Source organism: Delphinus delphis, chromosome 4 (assembly GCF_949987515.2).
Source record: "Delphinus delphis chromosome 4, mDelDel1.2, whole genome shotgun sequence".
Taxonomy (NCBI): Eukaryota; Metazoa; Chordata; class Mammalia; order Artiodactyla; family Delphinidae; genus Delphinus; species Delphinus delphis.
In genome coordinates, this window is record NC_082686.1 from 48,617,286 (window position 1) to 48,641,629 (window position 24,344).

Below are 24,344 nucleotides of genomic sequence, written 5' to 3' on the forward strand. Positions count from 1 at the left end.
TCAAAAATGTTGGTACGATGATGAGTGTCATACCATACCAGGGAATTCACTTGTTTTCCTCTGAATTACCTAAAACCACTTATAGAGATATGTTAAAGCCACCTGTGCTTCCAGCTGAGTAAGGCATATTTACATCCTTGTAAATTCTACGTGTGCATTTTTTCGAAATTCTAAGAGAGAAGGCTAAGCTCTTCGACCTACACTTAAGAAACTGAGTTTTATCAGACAGAGCCTATGATCTGACACACATTAGGAAAGCAGCTGAATCCTCAATGAAAAAGATATGCTCAAGTAATATATATGATTTCGATATACCTATAAACTCCTTTTCAGTTCATAAAAGTTAAAACAATACACAATATCTTTAATAAAAATTAAGCCACAAGTAAACAACGTAAAATGTGAAAGTAAACAACTTGACTTTTTTTTTGTGTGTGGTACGCGGGCCTCTCACTGCTGTGGCCTCTCCCACAGGCTCCAGACGCGCAGGCTCAGCGGCCATGGCTCATGGGCCCAGCCACTCCGCGGCATGTGGGATCTTCCCAGACCGGGGCACGAACCCACATCCCCTGCATCAGCAGGCGGACTCTCAACCACTGCGCCACCAGGGAAGCCCACAACTTGACTTTTTAAATAAAGAAGGAAGACCATCTATTCCAAACAAGTACCCAGTAAAAAAAAAAAAAAAGGGCAGGGCAATGAAGCTCTCTCATATATTTTGAAAGATGAACACATACATGCCAGGAATAGCACTTTATTTATTTTTATATGAATAGATGTTCCCATAGTAACAAATTCAACTCATGAATTCTTCTTTTAGTTCAATGTAGTATATTAACAGGTTCAATATTATATTGGCCAGTTTCACTTCTGCTAAGGCCAATTGAAAAGTTTGCTAAGTGCTATAGGAAGCATACTGTGCAACAAGTGATTTTCCAAACCAGGAGGCCAAAAGGTGTCAAATTCAATATCCCAACATTCTTAAGTCTAAAATAATTTCTAAAAATAAAATCGGATTAAAAAAATCTCATTTCTATTAAAGAACAGAGAGAGAGGAGTGGGAGTAGGGGGAGAAGGGAGAGAAGGGGGAGGAGGGGGAGGAAAAGGAGGAGGGGGAGAAGGGGGAGGAGGGAACGGGGAGGAGGAGGGGAGGAGGGGGAGGAGGAGAAGCAATAATCAGATACCTCTAATTAATCATTCTTTTCTTTCATGTTTTTTAATCACCCATTAACATTGCAATGTCTCCTCAAATTGAAAAACTAAGGAGTTGGCTTAAATGCAAATAGAACCACAGAAGAGGCAACATAAATGAACAAATGAGTCCAGGTAGTCAGTGTTTGCCAATAATTAAAGGGGTAGCTTCTTTGAGCCAAGCTCTAGCCACTTTCTGCAATGGGAAATGTAAACCTAATGATATCAGATCTTCCGGTTTTCAAAAGAAGTTGGAAATCTGCATTTTTACGCAAAAATCTCCTTACTTTTAAATATTGGCTTTTTAAAAAATTTGGGGGCTTCCCTGGTGGCGCAGTGGTTAAGAATCTGCCTGCCAATGCAGGGGACACGGGTTCGGGCCCTGGTCCGGGAAGATCCCACATGCCGTGGAGCAACTAAGCCCATGCGCCACAACTACTGAGCCTGTGCTTTAGAGCCCATGCACCGCAACTACTGAAGCCCATGAGCCACAACTACTGAGCCCATGAGCCACAACTACTGAAGCCCACGTGCCTAGAGCCCGTGCTCCGCAACAAGAGAAGCCACCTCAATGAGAAGCCCGCGCACTGCCACAAAGAGTAGCCCCCGCTCACCGCAACTAGAGAAAGCCTTTGCGCAGCAACGAAGACCCAACACAGCCAAAAATAAATAAATAAATTTATAAAAATTTAAAAAAAAAAAATTGGCCCCAAAGCACATGCCTATAGCTGGATCCAGTCAGCTGGTCTCCAGTTTGCAACCCCTGGCTTATGCAGAAATTTCTGTCTTTACATCGTTCTAAGATATCATCACAGATCTGTGGTTACAGAAGCCCTGAGTAGAATGGGATTAGAAGGAGCGGAATGTACCATGTTCGCAGTGGATCACCACTCCCTGCCACCGCACCTTGGACGAAATCCTATGACAGCACTACTTTATTTGTGTAGAAGTCTGTCTACAACCACCAGACCGGAAACTTCTTGTAGGCAAGGCCACACCTTATTCATCTTAGTTTCCCCAGCACTTGGCACATGAAAAGCACAAAATAAATATACTTGAATTAATAAGTGAATGAATAAACAAACACCAAATGAATGTAATCTCTGATATCAATCCCCCTCTAACCTTTTTTCTCCAACATTCAACTTGGTGAAAAAGAGTATTTCCAGTGACTCCACATTTCATAACTGAGTTGCTCTATACCTGAGCAGAAGTAATGGCTGTATATATTGGTTAAGCCAATTTGGGGCAGACTTTCTAAATTTCAATTGCTGGATTAAAGCCAGGAAACAAGTATCTGAAATTAATTAACATTAATTTCTTCTTTGCCATATGAGACAGAAAAGAAGTCTCAGGAGGGTAGAAGGAGCAGGGAATGAAGAAGAAGGGAGTCTCCATTCTGTGACTATGTGATAATAAAAGATCGTATAGTCGTGTTGTAGACAGCTTAGTCTCTACAGGTGTTGTGGTTGTTGTTTTACCTGCACTTGAGGAAGCCACTTTCTTTTCTACTGGATGCCTCCCTGTAGATGACATGGCAAGTGGAGATTTGAAGGGGGCAGAAGAGTGTCCAGGGGAGTTAAGTGGTAAGAACAAAAAGGAAAGTTCATTCCATGCTGTTTCTGTGCAAATGGGAATGCTTTCTGCCCAGGTTAAAAGGAGGCCTGATTGGAAGGTGGGGGTGGGATGGATTGGGGTTGACATATATACACTACTGTGTATAAAATAGATAACTAATGAGAACAGACTGTAAAGCACAGGAAATTCTACTCACTGCTCTGTGGTGACCTAAATGGGAAGGAAATCCAAGGAAGAGAGGATATATGTATACGTGTGGCTAATTCACTTTGCTGTACAGCAGAAACTAACACAACATTGTAAAGCAACTATATGCCAATTAAAAAAAAAAAAGAAATTCTACAACTTCAAAGTGCAATTAAAAAAAACACACATGTAAGGATAAATAACATTAGAAATAAATGGACTTAAATATGAAAAAAAAAATGCAGGCCTGATATACCATCCCTGTCAACTAGCCAATACTCTTGCCTTCTCTCCTTTCCATACACACACTGTTCTATATGCTTTGGAGTCTAAACTTTTTCTTCAATACAATCCTTGGAACAAAAATGTATACTCTGTATCTATGTACACCAAATTTATAATCTTGGCTATAAAAACTATTTCTGGGTAACTTTTAGAGAACAACTCAGTGGGCACTTATAGCTTAATTATCACCAAGCAAGTATGAACCATAAATAAGCTTTCTACCATGTGTGGACTTTGGCAATGCCAAATGTGTGGACTTCATTTAACCAACTGTAGAAGGCTTAAATTATCTGAACCAATACTTGGGTCCCATGAGCTGACTACTATGAATAATGTCCCAAGGATGATATAAGAGAATATGTGTAATAGGAACAGCTTGGGAAAGTCATGATACCAAAGTAAGCAGGTAAGTGTACAAAGAAGAAAAGCTTGAGGGCCTGGTTCTAGGAGTAAAACACAGAAACATACTTACCAGAATAGATGGTAAGGTTTCCTGAAGACTTGAACTTTGGGTGTTCCAAACTTGGTCTTCACTTTGGGGAAGTAAAACTCCTCTCACTAAAGAAAGAGTAACATTAAAGAACATTTTTAGTTGAGACACAATTGTACTTGAGGTTCAGGGACAACTAAAAACCAAGTTTTTCCTTTTTACAGCTTACATTTGGGTAGAACAGATGGGGAGTCGCTTAGAAAATGCTTGATACTTTATTCAAATATTGTACTTATATTAGCACAATCTGTCTAAATTATAAGACTCAAACATAAAATAAATATTCTCCCCATCATTACATTTAGGACACTGCTATATTATTTTCTTTCCTTTATCAAGCAATTTTTTACTCTTTTCAAGATTCCTATGAAGTAGTTGCTTTAAAACTAATTTTTTTTCATTTTAATAACAAAGTTGAACTGAAATTCCAACTCATTTAGTTGATGCTAAAAATGGAGAAAATTATGCAAAACTATTTCCTTTTCGGCAGAAAGTGCCTTTGAAAAATGGGGTAAGACACCAGAGAGTTTATCACTATACCAATACTAAGCCATAAGGTTAACAGAGTAGATTGTATAATTTAATTCAATAAGATTTACTGAATCCTTGCTACTTACCATGGACTTTGATGAGATTGAGGCTATAAACATTAATAAAGTCAAGTTTCTTTTGTGGAACTGTTCCCTATGTCACAGATAAATACATATTATAAAACAATATGAGGGACATTTATATAATGTATGTGAACACAGACAAAAAAGAAAATGATTTTGCCTGGAGGAGAGAAGGAATCAATAAAAGCTAAAAAGAAAGGATTGTCAGAAAGGTGATCTGGTGCATACACAAAAATAGAAGCAGAATCTCTCTTAATTCACCTGTTCACTGGCATAAAGGGATCAAACAGAAGTCAAAGACCCTATTTTTGGAAAATGTAAGTATTTTCCAAAATTCTTTTTCAACTGTGTATTCAGTTATCTTGTCTTCTATGGAAAACAAGTAGCATGAGATCAAAGATGAACATATCTTTTAAGATGATTGAGTCACCTAGAAAGCTGCAGCCATTCAGAACTCTGAAGCTGGCAAAACAAACAGAAATGGATTTTAGGAATAAAATTCTGAGCAATTGAAATGTACATCTACTGAAAGGTCAAAGCACCTGAATTAGTTTGTACTGGATATCCTAAAGCTTTTGTTAAACTTGCTTGGAAATTCTGAGAGAACTGTTGACCTCTTTTTTAGGACACCTTCTAGGAAGTAGCTCCACCACAGGCTCCACATAAAAGGAAGACCTCACTATGTTGTTTATGGATTTAGTTTCCTAAACAACCTCATTTTGCCTATGGCATATCTTAATCCTCATGCCATTCTTCCACCAGAAACCCCTGATTGATCTACCCAAATTATCTGCATGGCTAAAGCGCCATTCACATCAGGATGGCTTCTGTCTCATGCAGTCTAGAGAGTGCCAGAACCATAAATATTTTTGGAAATTAGTTTTCCCAGAATATACTGGAAAAGAAACTAAAACTGTACAAAGACTTAATGGTTATCCAACTTACCATCAATAAGCTGAAGGGAGTCAGGATCCAGATTCAAAGAGGAGGTCCCCAGCAAAACATTCTGGTGCAGTGTCTCAGCAATATAATCTCTGAAGTTACTAATTGTATAAACAGCAGTGGGCTTATCATCCAACTCCACAAGACCATGGTTCTCCACCTTGTTGGAGTGAAGGCTAATTAGGTCCCAGGTGGTATTGCTGATGGCATCACCATTGAAGGTAACTGCATAGTGAACATCTATGCCACTATGGATGAAAAGAGAAACAGATTAGGTCCCACCAAGGAAACACAAAGAAAGGAGCTTTGAACCCACCAAGAACAAACATTAGACCTAGAGGGAGAGTCTCAAAAAGCATGGATTCCATCACCATTCTCTGAAGACTCTGGGAAACCTTTAGCCATCCCCTTCTTCCCAGAGAACAGAGGGTTATAGATCTAAGAACATGGAAAGGGGTCTAAGGAGGCCGCAGAGTCAACCCTGCACAATACCTGAGCGTATTCTTCCCCCATGTTCTCACCCCTTCAAAGCCAACTGCTCCTTTTCCCTATCAGCCTGCTTCCTTCTTTCCCTATTAGCCTTTTTCCTACCTGATTTAAAAGAACAAAACAAAACAAAACCCTCTAACTCTACTCAACAATGGGAAATCCTCTCATATCTCTTTATTACTGTTGCTGGATGAATTATGTACTCCACAATGGGGAGTGAAGCAATGAAGAAGCTTAATTACTAGGAACTAAAACATAGTTGCCTACTGTGAGAGGAAAATATGAAATATTTGGAGATAAAGCAAATTGATGACTTTTTAAAAATATCATGCTAGAATATTTTCTAATATGACAGTTATCTAAGTCTCTCAGGAGACATACTTTTGTTTTATAGCACAGACAATTTACAGTCCTATAAAGTTTAATAGTGGATTGTAAAAAAGAACTACTAAAATGTGATGGGTTTTTTGGCCTGATAGAACGATAAATCCAAAGTTTATGATTTTACTAACCAGTAGGGCATTTAGCAATGTTGTGTCTAACTTAACAATCCTTTCCCAATTAACTATATATACTTCTTTCAAATGCTCTAGAAACTAGGTCTCATTTTTCTGTTGGTTCCCTCCTTAATGTGCTGAATAAAAGTTTGACAAGTGCTAAGAAATAACTTTGTCTAGGAATGGGGCCTTTTCACTATCTTTCCACAAGCAAAGAGAAGATTTCTTGGAATAAAGGATAAAGTGAAAATAATTAGTAGGACATGATATGTCATTTGATATTTTCTTAAATAGTCATTTTGAAGAAACATCAGAATATAAAATTTTTAAGCCAACAGAATTACTCCTTCTAGACACTCAGATTTATCTAACAGCTAAAAACTAACATTTTTGTAAGTGCTTACAATGTGACAGGTATTTCACAGGCTTTAATCTCACTTAATATTCATAATAACCTTATGAAGGTTTTATTACCTTCAGATTATTATTAAGAAACCGAGCTTTAAAGAAGTTAAAAGACTTGCCTAAAATTTCACCATATATAAGGGATAGATAGAGTCAAGATTCAAACACGGATCTGCCTGACTCCAGTACCTGTATTCTGAACTACTTTGCTACACTCTCAGTAACTTTAATTAAACTACTACCAGAAAAAAGTCATTATGAGAATGGCTTTGCTCTACTCATCATTCTGGCTTCCAGCCAGTCTATGAGACACAGCCATCAGAGGCAGTACCCAGCAAGACACACCAAGATCCCTCCAGAGGGATCCCACCCTCCCAAAGAGAAACCACTGAAGGCAGATGTGCAATGGAAATAATCTGCCACCTTCAGACATTCTATAGGAGCAAAATGATGCCCAAAGCAAAGCACTCAAATAAATTAAGCACTTCCTCCTCTGAGCTCACTTATATATTCCTTGATTATAGCCTTTGCTGTTTTGTAAAAAGATTCTGTTTATAGTGACTGCCTTGCAGTCTCTCCTTGAGTTTCTATCTCCAATGTTTGGCTTGGTACCTGGCATTAAGTGCCTATCAAATTAACAGAAATCTATACCTGCCTGAATATAAAGAGAAAACTGCAGCCTAATTAAGGTATTCATATATCTCAAAAAAAAGTGTCAGGATAATGAGAAGTGTCTCATAGAGTCTAGAAAAAGGGTTAGTCAACTAATTTATGCTACCATTAGTGAAAAGTTTCTGATCAGTGTATTGTGGCTTCCTTGTAACACAGATCCCTAGACTGGAGACAGCTGCAACAGGCTAGCATGACTTTGATACTGGCCATTAGGATCACCCAACTTCCTTTCTCTGATCTCAAGCTTGCAAAAGGAACTTTTGATTATAATTCCCTACAGACTGTCCTATGGGGAAAGAATGCATGAGCTAAGCCAATGCAATAATTAGTCAGTTGGCAGATATATTTCTTGCTTTAAATAGATCAATCGGCATTGTATTTTGTGGTTTGGTTAGCATAAATTGGTCTCAAGAGACCTCTCCTTCCTGGGAACACTGGCATTCTGATCTTGTCCAGGGCCTACAGGGGAAGCCATGAAGGTGTTACCCCTCACCTGCCACAGAAGCAGCCAGGCATGATACGATGTTCCTGTCCCACTCTAAGGTCAGCAAGGTTTTCCTCCCAGATCTGATAAGCTACCACTTCCAACAGGGTGGTTTAGGGAGTTTTAAAGTGGTAATTGAGCATTTTGACACCCGGATGCCCTACTAAGTGGCGAGACATCTGCTTGTCATCTGTAAATTCCCTCAAACCCTTAATTTTTCATATCGCAATATGTTGATTCATGAGTAATTCCTGATCTCCTTTTGTAAAGAAATAAATTCAGTAAAACATGCTAAAATAACCAAATGATGGCCCCAATGTGAAATAAAATAGTATGAGGGACACTTACTGGTCACAACTTACCACACCACATGTGTCCCAAGCATTTAGGACACAATACCTGGCTCACAGCAGTTCACTAAATACTTTTGAAAATAATGAAAAAACAAACAGTCAATTTTATTCAGTAATGCAGGCAGATAAGACCATTGAATTTGTGCCACTTAAATGACAGTATGTGATACTCCTGACTTAATCTGAAGGGTTTTTAAGTCTCTAAATATGAAAGAGTAATTTTTCACCCTAAAGAGCATGCATATTATCCTCATACATTTGTGTCTTCTGAGTAATGATTTTAGGAACACTGCTTCACAGCCAGAACCCAACTCTGTAAGGATGTGCATGCTCTTTCCAAGCTCTGTGGGATGGACCATGCCTACATCTCCAGAAAGGTGAGCTTCTCCTTGGGATCTATGCCCAACCTATTAACATGTTAATATGGCTCTAAGACTCTAAGGCTCTAAGGAAGCAGTGATAAGGGAAAAAATGGAGAAGAAGAAAAGGTTGTGCCAGTTAGCACTTGAGCTACAAAGAAAATCAGACAAGGCTACAAAGAAAATCAGACAAGGAGAGTCAAGCCTTTACTGAGAGCCTACCATGTGCTTTGCATGACTTTTAAATAGCATAGGGAGAAGACCAAGAGAAATGTTCCTGGATCAAGAAATCTGAGCAAATCAGGCAGTCTGGGTTAGATCACAAGCCTTACTCTTTACTGGCAAAATATAATTTGTCTCCCAATGTTTCCCTTGGACTTCTAAAAATAACACTTCTAATATCATCTACCTTGTCTAGTAAGGATACATTCTTTAAAGAAGATAAAATGCCTCACAGAGATACTGTAATTTATTACCAAGTTTTTGTCCTGGAAAGAGAACTCAAAGTAATGCTTGAGGTATCAGAAAACCATTTATTCTCAGATCGGAGAACTTCAGCATGACCCAGAACAGACTTAGTTCTGGCATGGCAAATGGAATACAGAGACATCTCAAGATGAGGAACAGAATAAAAGCCAAGAGAAAAAGAAAGTACGTAAGACGCAGAATGCACACTGGTGACAAAACGTTATCTGACTGAAGAAAGCTATGCTGGCTCTCTAAACTCAGCAACTCCAAGTTAACCAACCATCACCATAGCATCATCTTTCATCTTCTAAACTGAAACAACTGCTATGTAGAGGAAAGTTTCTCTGTCTGACTGCTATTTCCAGAGACATCAATCATGTGGAGGTGAAATTTACCCTTATTCCTCACCTCTAATGCCCTGATTGGCTGTTTGATGTGTGCAGGTTTTAAATAGAAAAAATAATGATACTACATATCGTGACAACTGATCAAACTAAAGATATTTCAGAGAAACTCAGACATCCCTTCTTCTCTCATACTTCTATTAGGAAGAAGGTGCATACTTACAAGGCCTGGAGCTGAATTTTTGAAGTGTGTGTACCAGGCAGATATTTTGTTTATTCACTTCAAATGGGTCCTAATAACTTAAAATAATGTGTGCATCTTGAAAGAGGTACAAAGCAAATAGAAAATTTCATGTGTATATAAATGCTTATGGAGAGAGAGAGGGGTGTTACGTATTATATAAATAGACTATTTCTGTGCCACACATTCATTCACACACAGCTCAAAATAAAAGTATACCAGAAAGTTATGAATAAACTCCACCAACTGGTTAATATCTGACAATACGGAACAATTTTAGAAACTGTACTTAGGTTAACAATTCTATCATAAAATCTAATGGTTTCATATTGAATTGTTGTCTGTGTCCCGATAGAGAACTTAGCACTCAGCAACTGAAACCATTCTTTGATCACAGGATTAACATCAGAATTTGGGTTGTTTTAACATTCTAATCTCCCCAAGAGGGCAGCAATTAAACTATCTTTTGGTTGAATATTGACCATCAACACATATACCTATAATATAAACACACAGAGCAGTCTGCATATGCTAAGAGTACAGAAACCCAAATCCTGATTACTTTGGACAAAATATCTGATAACCTCTAGTCACGTAAGCTACGTCAAATCAGTTTGCCTCTCTAAGGCAAAATTGCCTCCAAAAGGAGAATGAATATTCTCATTTTCACTATCTTACAGCGATATAAGAAAATAAAATGAAAAAACAAAAGAACCCGTACTTTGACATATCTCTGAAAGCACTTTTAATTAGACTGTGTTCCTAGATGATGGAGACCAACAGTTATTCATTTTTGCAGGCACAAGGTTTGCCCAATTAGCAGACACTTAGTGAATATTTGCTAAAATAATATAAATGAAAATGAGGAAGTCAGAAAGCCCTTTTCAAATGTAAGATATTATATTTATATCTTATATAAATGAAGGCATAATGACATGGATTGACCTGGAGTGTATTACATTTAGTGAAATAAGTCAGACAGAGAAAGATAAATACTCTATGTTATCATTTATATGTGGAATCTGAAAAATAAAATAATCGAATGAATATAACAAAACAGAAACTGACTCACAGATATAGAGAACAAACTAGTAGTTACCAGTGGGACGAGGAAAGGGAGGAGGGGCACGATAGGGGTAGAGGATTAAGAAATACAAACTACTATGTATAAAATAAATAAGCTACAAGGATATATCGTACAGCACAGGGAATATAGCTAATATTTCATAGTAACTTTAAATGGAATATAATATATAAAAATACTGAGTCACTATGTTCCACACCTGAAACTAATATAATACTGTAAATCAACTATACTTCAATAAAAATATTTTAAAAAGATATTACAATGAAGAAATATTACCGTATCTCTAAACATCTCTGTACTTAGCTTATGAATTTGCTTCATGTTTTCTATATTATGGTTATCAATCTTTCAAGAGAAAGTAAATTTTAAATAAAGTTGAGTTCAAAGATAAAATGACAAGCAACCTTCACAAGGCGAATTGACTATGTTTTTATATTATGCTTCTAAGAAGTTCCAGAGAGCAGCTGTTTTCGCAAATGAACTATGATAGAGATCAGCTTTCTCCCTTTCATTTACCACTTAAAATGACACTTGATTATATTATTCAATGACAATAGTATACTTGAAAGTGTTTTCATTAATGCCAGTTTTTATTCCAATTTTAAATTAAGTATAACTCAATATTTTAAAGTATTTGTTGTAGGCTATATTGTACAGCACAGGGAATATAGCCAATATTTTACAATAACTATAAATGGAGTATAACCTTTAAAAATTGTGAATCACTATGTTGTACACCTGAAACTTATATAAAATTGTAAATCAGGGCTTCCCTCGTGGCGCAGTGATTTGAGAGTCTGCCTGCTGATGCAGGGGAAATGGATTCGTGCCCCAGTCTGGGAAGATCCCTCATGCCACGGAGCGGCTAGGCCCGTGAGCCATGGCCGCTGAGCCTGCGCATCCTGAGCCTGTGCTCCGCAACGGGAGAGGCCACAACAGTGAGAGGCCCACGTACCACCAAAAAGAAAAAAAAAAAAAAATTGTAAATCAACTATACCTCAAAAAAATTTTTTTGATTTAAAACTAAATAAAAATAGATTAAAAAATAAAAGTACTTGTCAGTCAGCAGCCTATGACAGAAGTCTGTAAACTACAGCCTGTGAGCTAAATCCAGCCCACTGTCCATGAGTTAATGGATTTTATATTTTAAATGGTTGAAAAAAATCAAAATAACAATATTTTGTGATGTGAAGATCACATGAAATTGACATTTCAGGGTCCATGAATAAGTTTTATCGGAACACAGCCACGCTCATTCATTTTCAATATACTGCTTACATCTACTTTCATCTGACAGATAGTGACAGAGGTGAGTAGATGCGACAGAGGCTGTATAGTGTGAAAAGGTTTGAAATATTTACTGACTCTTAACAAAAAAATGTTGGCCAACTCATCTGTAAGGAGATGAACAGTGATACTGGAAGTAATAAAGAAATTAAGCCACACTCCCTTGGACGTTGGGCTACCATATTTTCTGAACTACCTCCTCATTAGGTGGACAGTATAGAAAGTGCCAAAAGTTACTCTACCTGCCATTTTCCTTAGGGGATCTGAAAACAAAAATGGAAAGTGTTAAGCAGAGTTTAAGAGCGTTATAATTGTCATATAATTCATCAAACTACAAGTTCTTAATGTACTTCCTCTGAAATGTTTCTTTAAATGAAAATGCTTGTATATACTAGATAATGACAAATTCCTGTACATTGAAGGAAGATAGCAAAGGTGGAGAAAATATTCTATTTTAAAATCAATAGTCTTTACTGTCTTCAAACTTGTTAAAAATACTTTTGAACAATTAATATATGGTTATCTCTTTATAAATAAACTTTTTTTCAGTAGATCAGCAGAGAACTCCAGCTGTTGGCACTAACAAAATTGGGAATACTTTTGGGGGGATACAATGTGTTATGTGGTATTAAAATGAATAAAAGAAAATCAGATGGTATATAGTAAGGTTCTAAGGGGTTGGGAAAGGTCAGGACTGACTAACTTACAGGATATTGCATAGCCTTTAATATTTATTTATTTAATATTCATTTATTTAATGTAGTAGAACTTCCCATGTGCTATGCATTTTACAAAAATTAATTCATTTAATCCTCATGAAAACTTATTAAGGACCATGAACATCCCCATATTACAGGTAAAGAAACTGAGAAACAAAACAACTAAATAATTTACCCAAAGCATTTAAAAGTATTTTTTAATAAAGCAGGATTAATATAAATTGTATAAGTTATCTTTTTTATACAAAGGAGAAGTTAAGGCTTGTTAATTTATCCAAAACCATCCAGCCAACAGTGCCAAAGGCAGGATTTAAACCTAGACAAGTTGATCCCAAAGGCCAAGCTGCCTTTCAAGTGCTGCCAAATGAGAGAGGACTTCAAAAGCCTCACCTTCTCAGGCTCTCATGTGAGCTTTAGTCACAGCTGGAGGCAAGTATCCTGTGCAAAGGGCTAAGGCTGAACTGGGAGACAGGTCATGGTGTGAGAGTAGGTGGAGGGTCAATTTACCATGCTTGCCCTCGCCCCTGTACCAATAATTAGCCGAGTGTCCTTAGATAAAACACTTAAATTCCCTGTGCTCTGGTTTCCTTGTCAGAAAAAAAGGAGGATAACAATAAGTCTTTCACAGCATGGCTGTTGGGATTAAATGAATTAATATAAATACTGGCACACTGTGCTCGATTGAATATAAATACTGGCACACTGTGCTCGTAAGTGCTTGCTGTTATTTCTGGAAAACCCAGAAGTTGTGACAAGACTATGCCAAAGATGCATACACTGTTAATTATGCTCATGCTCCCCTGCATCCAACAGGTGGGCCACAGCTACCACCCACATGCTCCAAACCTTCAGAGGACTCAGTCTAGCACAGAGGTTAAGAGCGAGAGCTATAAAGTCAGCCACTTTGTTTCAAAATCCCTCTTATGCTCTAACTTAAAAACTCTCTGACCTTGGGCTAATACTTCATCCTTTTAAACCTGTTTGCTCCTCTGCAAAATAAGTATTAATAATGATATTTTTGCTGAAAGAGTTGACAATTAAGTGAGCTCAGGAATGTGAAGAGGCCAGAAGTATTCACTCAGTAAATGTTCACAAGTATTATGCTGCAGGTCGTAAGTAGGGAAGAAATGTCTTAAAAAGAGGTGTCTGGGGCTTCCCTGGTGGTGCAGTGGTTGAGAGTCCGCCTGCCGATGCAGGGGACACGGGTTCGTGCCCCGGTCCAGGAAGATCCCACATGCCGCGGAGCGGCTGGGCCCGTGAGCCATGGCCGCTGAGCCTGCGCGTCCGGAGCCTGTGCTCCGCAACGGGAGAGGCCACAACAGTGAGAGGCCCGCGTATCGCAAAAAAAAAAAAGAGGTGTCTGATTTACCCAGAACTGTTATGTTGATGAACACATCCCTTCCAGAGCGGCCATACACGGAGACGTCAAAGTCACCTTAGTGTAGCACTGATGAGCATTAGGAGCACGCTGAGGTCACATCTAATCTGACTTCAGGCTCCCTTCAGTGCCAAATAAAAGCAGTGTGACTTGTCAGCAGCAAGCTGGGGACATGAATTCCTAAGTTCTTACCCTGGCCCAACTACAATTTAATATATCTCCTTGAATATATTATTTTGCCTTTTTCTGACTCAGTTTCTTCACCTGAAAAACCAGCATTAGGAACATGAATTTATAGGATTGACATATACACACTACTATATATAAAACAGATGACTAATAAGGACCTACTGTATAGCACAGGGAACTCTACTCAATACTCTGTAATGGCCTATATGGGAAAAGAATCTAAAAAAGAGTGGATATATGTATAACTGATTCACTTTGTGGTACACCTGAAACTAACACATTATAAATCAACTATACCCCAATATAATTTTAAAAAATAAATTTTTTAAAAAGGAATATGAATTTAACAAAATAGTATTGAATTACAGTATTCACATCATTTTGAATCATTGTTAGAGTATACATAATAAACACAAAACGATATTCCATTTGAAATAAAGAGTTCCACAAAACATGTGCATTTTTAAAGTCTATTTACCTAAAGTCAAGTACATGAATGTCCTTGTAGCCCAGTAGCCCAGTAAATGCATTTTCCACCTGTTAAAAATAAAAATAAACTTTATAGCTATGTAGAAATGTAAAAAAAGTACATAGAAAAAATGCTTTTAAGAGTCGAATATAAAGTGCCCTGTTTACAGCCATTAGAAGCTTGTACACACATATGGATATATGTGGATCAGAAAGTTAAGAAAATTATAATTGTTACAATGTTAGAAAATAGTTTTTACATCACTGCCACATTTTCCTTTTTCATTTTGATTTTTAAGGTTTTGATGTGCTTTAATATTAATTTTTTCCAAATTATAAAAAACACACTTTTATTGGCAAAGCACTGTTTTTTCCCTTATGTGATGAAATGTGAAAAAAGGACTGGTTTCAAAGAAACTGTAATAACATTTTTTAATGTAATTATATGGATTAGAAGTCTGGCCACACATGGACATATATACACTACCAAATGTAAAATCGATAGCTAGTGGGAAGCAGCCGCATAGCACAGGGAGATCAGCTTGGTGCTTTGTGACCACCTGGAGGGGTGGGATAGGGAGGGTGGGAGGGAGACGGAAGAGGGAAGAGATATGGGGATATATGTATATGTATAGCTGATTCACTTTGTTATAAAGCAGAAACTAACACACTATTGTAAAGCAATTATACTCCAATAAAGATGTTAAAAAAGAAATCTGGCCACAGCACACACGCTAACACACAGTCAGGTGCTCATTTCCTCTAAGTGTAAAATGTCTGGTGGCATCTGTTTCCTACTCCTACAACACAGCTACTGTGTTACTACTCCTTAGTGAACACAGCTAACTTAAGAAAGAAATCTGCAGACCTGGGCTTAGGCCTTGTTGACTGCTTGTCACGAAGGAGGCTATAAAGCAGTAACTGGTCAAAAGACCAATTTATGAGCATCACAACTGCAGGAACCAGTTTTATCACTGAGTTTTTAAAATCAAGCCACATAAATCAATATAAGCTTAGTGACTAGAGTGGGGGGAAATGCTAGATTGGACCAAATACCTAAAAAAATCAGTTATGCATAAATACATATTTAACAAAATCAAACATTTTATCCACAACATTTCAGAAGGTGACAATCTCACCAGATGAGTCACTAGGGGGCCGACACTAGAACAAGAGAAGTTGTTAGTGACATCTCTGGGCATCTGCTTTTAAAACCAAGTCCACACATAATCAGGAGAATGGGATTTTCTTAAAATCTTGGTTCACCGAAGATATTCATGCCTTGCAGATAAAGAATCCAAACATGTGAAACTTTTTAGCTATAATAATTGCCTTGTTTCATTCTCTGAAAGAAAACTGAGAAGTACTATTAATTCTCGGAGGATGAGGCTGGGGATAGAATCTGCAGGACTAGGAATCCAAAGACTGAGGGTTAGTGCCAGCTGTTTTTACTGGCAGAGTGGCCAGGCACAAGTCTTCTTTCATATGATTAATGCTGCCCTGCCCACCAACCACATTAGTTTTTGTAAGGTTAAAATGAATGTAGCTGAAAGTACTCCATTAATTGCAAAATGCTGTACAAGTGCATGCTATTATTAATACTAAACCCAACTCATCTGGGGTTTTGCCATCTCTTGATTCAAATACATATATGTATTCTAATTAATCATACCCAGTTAGCTATGTACAGGTACCCAGCTGTAATAAAGTCATTCCACTTTATTAACATCAAGATTAGTAACAGGTACAATTTACGGAGTGACTGCTATGTACCTGGTGCTTTGATATAACATTACTTCTAATCCTTTCAACAATACCAAGAGATACATATCTTTCCCATTATATGGTTGAGAAAACTGAGACTCTGAGATGTCAACTAATTTGTCCAGATCATGCATTTGGTAAGTGACTGAATCCAAGTTTGTTCAATCCCCAATCTTTCTACTGAAATACATGCCTCATCCTCTTTCCCCTGATAAATATGGTTTTAAAATTGGGACCAGGACTGGGAAAACTGTGAGGCTCACGACAACTTCTCACCTGAATTAAAATGAAGGGGACTCTGTATTGATATAAAGGCAGGAACACTTTCAAAGGAAGGAGGAGACCTGATTTTCCCTTCTACTCCTAGAAGCTGAAATGAAACGACCATGAACAAGTTCCTTGCCCTCCTGGGTTTCATCTATAAAAGGGAGATGATTACCCACACGGCTGCTGTTAGCAAACGGACATACAGCAGGCTGCAGAACACAAAGCACTATGCGAGGACACTGTTGATTCCGTGTCTGTTGTCAGGTATCCACACTCCCAAGCCTATCACAATGACCTTTCCCTCTCTGATGTCATTCTTGGTGATGTCCCAAGTTTATCTTACTCTTCTCCTCATAAAAGATAAAAATAATAATAAAAAAAAAATGTAACGGCTCCCGAACCTCAATCCTCCCAAGCAGGCTTTCTTTTTCCCTGTGTCTTGCAATATTACCTAAGAAATAATATTGAAGGAACAATTCCTGTGACTGTGTCCTGAAGGGAGAGAGCTTGAGGGCCTCCTTCAGTTTGCAGTAAACATGGAGACAGGACCTTTCAGAGACATGACCCTGACCCTGCAGTTCCATACAAAGAAGTGGCTATTCGTAAACATTTTATTCCAGTTAAAAGGACGGGGATATAGAAAAAGGCCAGAGAAGGAACGGATCCTTCATCACCCTCAAATCACCTCAAACCAATAGCTACCTATACCTCATAAAGTCCCTGCTGGAAATGTTTTTTCAGAGTGTTTATTAGACTTTCTCTAAACATGCAGTCATTCAGCATGACTGTTTACCCAAACACTGAGGCTTATTAAAGGTTTCTTAATCCAAGGGCAGAGAGAACCAAACAGCTGATCCAAGACACTATTTGATGCCAGGTGGCCACTGGCCTGGCTGACATTTCTTCCACACACCATACAGCCTCACAACTTGGCCACACAGCTAGGAAATTAATCGTCTGGCCTACATTCTCTGTGTCTGATGGCTGCAATAATGCTGCTTGGCTGAGAGATGCACATTTTTGTTTCTCGTCTAAACAGTGTAAAGAGAAGGAAATTAGTCCAAGGTAATGGAATTGAAAAACTTAGCCAAAGAGAATTCCATCGAGAGCGATGGAAAAGAAATAAACAGGAAGGAATGATGTGCCCTCTCACTGGACAGAGAGAGGAGATGGGCACTCAGTGCCTTACAGTCTATACAAGAGCAAAGGCACACAAGAAGGGGGCCAAGAATGGGTCATTTTTGACTGAAAGAATCTTGAGTTCAAGCCCCTATATAGAATTCTTCCAGAAAGTAAGGTTGTGGGATGGTCTAATGCACAATTCTTTAAAGAAACCCCTTTTTAAAAATACTTCCAACCAAGGAACAGAGATAACAGGAAAATTTACTTTTCACTGGATATCCTTTTGTCCTTTGAACTTGGTGCCTCATACTACCTATTACTAACTGTTAAAAAATTTTCAACTTAAAAAAAGAACAAATATAAAATTTTAAAAATTAAATGTGATGTTCCCTCAAGAAAAACAACACACTAAATACAGTTTCTCAAAGATACTCATTTCTCCAAATATGGTCAAGTTAAAACCATGCCATAGAACACATTCTTCCTTGGCTGTGCAGCCAAAGTTGGAAATAGCATTTATTTGGTAGCAGATGGCAAACGCATACAAAATTTTGTTTCAATGAAATAGTTCATCTTTCGGTGAACTTTTCACAGAGCCTTCTAAAGAAATGGCTAAATCACCACTCCCTGAATCAAACAGATGGAAAGCTTAAATCCGAAATCTACCTTTAACCAGTGTTGTTAATATGGGAAATTTACAACCCCAGCAAACTATCTTGTATACAAAAAGAAATACAAGAAAATCACCCACCTCTGAAATAAACTCTTCTACAAGGCGCTGGTGGTGAAAGCTGTAGGGATCCTGTAGTTCTTCATTGTATTGTTCCCCCAAAAGGTGGATACTGAATTCTGCAACCTGCTCCACTGCTGGTTTTGTGGATTCTTCTATCACATTCTCAATTTCATTGCTAATCTGGATTTTTAGAGAAAGAACAATAAATGTTCACTCATTCAGTCAACAAATATTTACTGATCACCCATGATATGCCAGACACTGTGCCAAAGGCAACTTCTGATGACGATTATTTATATAATATTTGACTTTGAAACTAACTGGTGGACTTTAAGACATAGGCTAATATTAAAATTACTGTGTATTTGTACATTCCTTTGAATACACAATGACTGGTTCAGGGAAGGATAGAAAATTTTGTTAGTAAATAAATAAAAGGAAAAAATTTTTAAAGAAGAAAAAGAGTTGAAATTATCATCTAAAAATAGTCTAGAAGGGTGTTTCTCAAACTATTTGGTGTTAGGACCCCTTTAAACTCTTAAAATTCATTAAGGAACCCAAAGAAGTTTGGTTTTTGTGGGTTATATCTATAGATACACACCAAACAAAAAATTAAAAGAGAAATTTTAAATATATATATTAATTCATTTCAAAATAAGAAACTCATTACATGTACAAATGAATAACATATGTTTTGCAAAATAAAAAAATTAGTGAGAAGAGTAATGTTTATATTTTTACAAATTCTTTAAAGTCTGGCTTAATAAAAGATGGCTAGATTCTCATATCTGCTTCTGCATTCAATATGTTGTTTTAGTTGAAGTACATGAAGAAAATCCAGCCACACAGATATGTATTGGGTAAGTAAGGAATACATTAATAGCCTTTTCAGATAGTCATGGATAATCTTTTCTGATACTGTGCCAAACTCAATGAGTGGAAGTGTTTTAAAGGTTAGTTTCTACGTGGAATCTGAAACCACACCAACAAACTTTTTGTACTCTGTAACATCTAAATCCAGGTCTTCCACAAGCCAAAGCTGGAACAATTTGAGCCACAAAATAAATAGTGGATTATAATCCAAAGAATAAAAGAAATATCCATGAGTCTGTACTGATATAAATAAATAATTTAATAAATAAACAAGAGAGAAGTGGCAATAGTTCCTTACCAAAGAATCCCAATTAACAAATGTAGAAGGAATGAGGAAAACAGAATATCACTACTAGAACCCAACACTAATAACTGCTGCATGCAAGATACACTTGTGCTCATCTAATCCAAGTCCCTCCATTTTAATACACAAGAAAAACAGGGATTGAGATGGAAGAATGGCCTAAGGGCTAACAGCAAGCCAATGGCAGAGTCAGGAAGAGAATACCGGGCTTTTTCTACTGTATCATCTTTCTTCCCTGATGGATCAAATAACCACAGACCTTCAAAACTTCACAACTGGAAAGAACCTCGAAAATTCCACCATCCTTTCTGATGCCTGAATTCTCTCTACAGTATCTCCCCCAAATATCTATTCATCCTCAGTTTAAATGGCTCTGATGAGAAAGTCTTGGAAAGACTTTCAAACGCAGGCCATTACATTTCCAAAAAAGCTCTCTCATGGTTGTAAAGTTCTTAATAAAACCCAAATATATTTCCCTGTAAATTCCCACTGATCTCAGTTCTGCAACCTGGAATGCGTATAAAAAGTGTAGTCCCCAGACAGCCCTTCAAATAAGTATAGGCAGCTGTCATCTTCCCTGATTTTTCACTAGTTCCTTTCCTCTAGAGACTTCTCAAGCTCTTAATGTCTTCCTTAGAGTGTGGTACACATAAGTGAGGTCTGATCAATTAAAATATGGTACAATTAAAATATGGTACAACTATCACCTTCCTTATAGTAGATTCTAATTTCTATCATGCAGCCTGAAAGTACACTTGTTTTTACTAGTTTTTTTCCCCTCAGTACTCAGCTTTTTTCCCCATCATACTGCTGAGTCATGTTGAAACTAACAAAAACCTTTAGTCTTAAGGAATTTTGTACAAGACTTTGTCTTCTTCCATATTAAATTTTCTCTCACTAAATTTGAACAGATACTTCCACTTCTATTATTACTATACAAGAAATATCCTTAGTAACCTTACTGCTACAGAATGCCTAAAATGCTAAATAAATATTTTTAATGTTTTTAATGCAGAGCTGGTTTGTAAGAAAATAAAGAAAGCCCCAAGGTATCCAAAAAGATAGGTTAGAAAAATCCAGAGAGGTGATTCAGTAATCTATGTGTACATAGTATATCTAGTGATCCCTTGGGACCTAGGCTTTAGTTTTAAATACCACAAAGGGATATAATATAAATATAAATAGTGTTGAAAAGTCAGATCAAAGACTCCTACATAAAGCAAGGATTTTAAAAACTCAATAGACAGTTTGAAAAACAAATTAGACTAAGCTGAAAGAAGAATAAGTGAACTGAAAGACATTTCTGAATGCAACACAGAGAGACAAAGAAAGTTATGAAACAGTGGTTAACTGACAGAAGGTATAAAATGAGGAGGTCAGACATATATCTAATCATATGAAGTAACAGCTGAAAATTTCTTCTATATACATTTTTGTGAAACTGCAGTATCCTCAATACTGTATTATATACTATTATATCATAGTTATGGTTAGAGTAGTATATGATACAGTATTTGGGATACTATATAATACTAAATGATATAGTATTGGGGATACTATATACACAAGCATACCTCATTTTATTGAGCTTCCCTTTATTGTACTTTGCAGATACTGCATTTTTTAGAAATTGAAGGTTTGTGGCAATCCTGAGTCAAGCAAGTCCATCAGTGCCTTTTTTCCAAAAGCATTTGCTCACTTCATGTCCCTGTGTCACATTTTGGTAATCCTCACAATATCTCAAATGTTTTTATTATTATTATATTTGTTATAGCGATGCGTGATCAGTGATCTTTGATGTTACTACTAGACTTCCTCAAGGCTCAGACGATGGTTAGCAGTTTTGAGCAATAAAGTATTTTTTAATTAAGATATATACATTGGTTTTTTTTAGACATAATGCTATTGTACACTCAATAGACTATAGTAGAGTTTAAACATAACTTTTATATGCACTAGGACACCAAAAAGTTCGTGTGACTTGCTTTATTGCAATATTCACTTTATTATGGTCGTCTGGAACTGAACGCACAGTATCTCTGAGATATGCCTGTAGCAGTATACTATACTACAGTATACTTACAGTAGTACACTATATAGTATATGGGATTCTGCAGTTTCACAACAATGGGGATAAGAGTGTGATTATGTTTATTTATTTTGCTTTGGATTTGTTGTACTTCCTTAACATGAAGCTTTATTACTATTATAAATTTTGAGAAATTCTCAGTCATTATCTCTCATCATTAGATATAGATAGACAGAGAGAGAGAGCAATATCTTAAAAGTAGGACAAAAAAATAGTAAGATTACCCACAAGGGAATAAGAACTAAATTGTTAGTTGAGCTCTTAGTAGCAACAATAAAAGTTAGAAGAAGTGAAATAAAACCTTGAAAATAAAAAACTCAATCTAGAATTTAATACAGATTTTAAGTGTCTTTCTAGAATAAGAGGATAATAAAGTTTCAGGTGACCAAAAACTGAGATTGAACCAGTGAGATATTCTCACTAAAGTAATACCAGAAGCATATATTTCAGAAGGAAAATTAGTCCAGAAGAGAGGTCTAAACTGCAAAAAAGAGTTTTAAGAAAATAAAGTGGTAAACATCTGGGTAAATGTAAAACAAGCTTTAAAGGGAAAGAACAAAAATACTGAAAAATAGCATATAAAATAGTAGGGTGATCATTTGAATCATTCTAATATTCTAATGTTCCTGTATTACTCAGGATAAGGATAAAGATTCTGAAAAACTTAAATTTTGCTAGATTAAATACACATAATAACACACAGGGTAAATAGTAACAAAACAGAAATAAAGTATATAATTTCTAAAATGTATTAGGAAAAAACTGAACTGTAAAACTGTACATTAGGCTTCACTTTGAACTAGAGGTACAGGCAATCTAATTCCTGTCATGTATCCCTGTACTATTCTGTTTTCCTACTGATTCTATAAATCACCTTCAAATCACCCTCTCTGTTTTAGAATGTTCCAATTGATTACACACAATGTCTTCATTTCTATTATAGTGAATTCTATCTCATTCTGTAAATGTTTCCAGACCTAAATCATAACTATTCTGCCTCAAGTTCAGAACTACAGTATAACTTTTTATTCAAATATTTATCAAATGCCAATATTTTCTAGTACCATCTAATTTGGACACAGTTGTACTAAGGGTAAATATATTGATTCAAGGATCCCAAACTACCACCAGCCTTGTTCAGTGACAGGGAAAGTGGTGGGGCAGAGTGGGGTGACTTAACTTGACTTCTCAGAAGTTAAAATGTCCAAGTTGGTAAGAGAAGGTGTAAGGTAACAAAATTGTACCTTTCTAGTGAGTACGTTCAATCAGAGTTTGCTTATATTAAGTAATCTAGGATTTATGCATATCTAACAAAATTTCTAACAAAATGTTTCTATCTTCCTGGAAGTGTATACTTTTTAAAAAATTTTCAATGTGATAGAAAGCCAACTTAATGTTATTTAGTGGACAGATTACTATTAATAATGATGCATTTAAAAAGCATGGTATTTCTTTAAACTACATAAAATCTATATACTTTCCCTCTGAAGAAGACTAAGTCCTGATTTATTAAGAGACAGAAGAACATAAGCAAAAACCCTCACAGTAAATTATGTACACAGCCCACAAAAGACAGTGGGCTTACCATGATGACAGCTCCCCAGGCCCCTAGTCATTTCATTTACAGTTTGAAGCCATTCCTTGCCAAAAGCAGATTTACTTGGCTCTCTAAGGAATCGCAGATTTTTTGAACTGGTTTTAGAATCTACATTTCCATAAAGGGAACCACCTGAAGTTTTGTGTAGTCTGGCAATGGACTATAAATCTCTCTTAATCCCTATTCTCCATGTTAGAAACTAAATAACAAAACAGAACATCACTCACACTCTCTTCTGGCCTCTCCAAGCTGCTCTCTGAGATACCTTCATAGAAGGTCACCCCTGGATATGGAACACTGAGACTGGCACCTAAGTAGAAAAACAAAGACATGTGCATGAATTCAGTCCATGACTAAATCAGAATTCCTATCAGGAAGCAAGAAACTGATTTCCAAGGCATTTCTAAAAGTCATTTACTTTTTCATCCTAGAAATTCTGTGCATTCTAACCTCAAGACACATTTATCCAGAGTCTCCTCAGCACAAGAAATAAATATGACTCATTCAACAAGCATTTATTGATACGTACTATATGTCAGGCTCTATGCAAGCCTCCAGGGATACAAAGTCCCTATCCTTAAGGAGCTATCTAATAAAACTAACACTCTCAGACAGGGGAAGTGGGTGATGGTTGGAATTGGCCATAAGTTATAATCTTTTTTTAATTGGGGTATAGTTGCTTTACAATGTAGTGTTAGTTTCTGATGTACAGCGAAGTGAATCAGCTACATGTATACATATATCCCCTCTTTTTTGGATTTCCTTCCCATTTAGGTCACCACAGAGCATTGAGTTCCCTGTGCTATACAGCAGGTTCTCATTAGTTATCTATTTTATACATGGTAGTGTATATATGTCAATCCCAATCT

At 36.8% G+C, this 24,344-nt stretch overlaps 1 protein-coding gene across 2 annotated transcripts in view; it reads right to left on the minus strand.

Annotated features, from left to right (window-relative positions):
- The window catches only part of IMPG2 (interphotoreceptor matrix proteoglycan 2), a 72,664-nt gene that overhangs the window by 22,494 nt on the left and 25,826 nt on the right, over positions 1–24,344 (minus strand). The window contains exons 6-11 of one of the 2 annotated variants that reach the window (XM_060010565.1): positions 23,703–23,785; positions 18,631–18,792; positions 14,737–14,795; positions 12,215–12,235; positions 5,290–5,534; positions 3,713–3,798 (exon numbers count right to left, since the gene is read on the minus strand). In XM_060010565.1, the coding sequence (XP_059866548.1) occupies positions 3,713–3,798; positions 5,290–5,534; positions 12,215–12,235; positions 14,737–14,795; positions 18,631–18,792; positions 23,703–23,785 (656 nt within the window). The remainder of the gene's footprint in view (positions 1–3,712; positions 3,799–5,289; positions 5,535–12,214; positions 12,236–14,736; positions 14,796–18,630; positions 18,793–23,702; positions 23,786–24,344) is intronic. The other variant, XM_060010564.1, reaches the window with a different exon arrangement.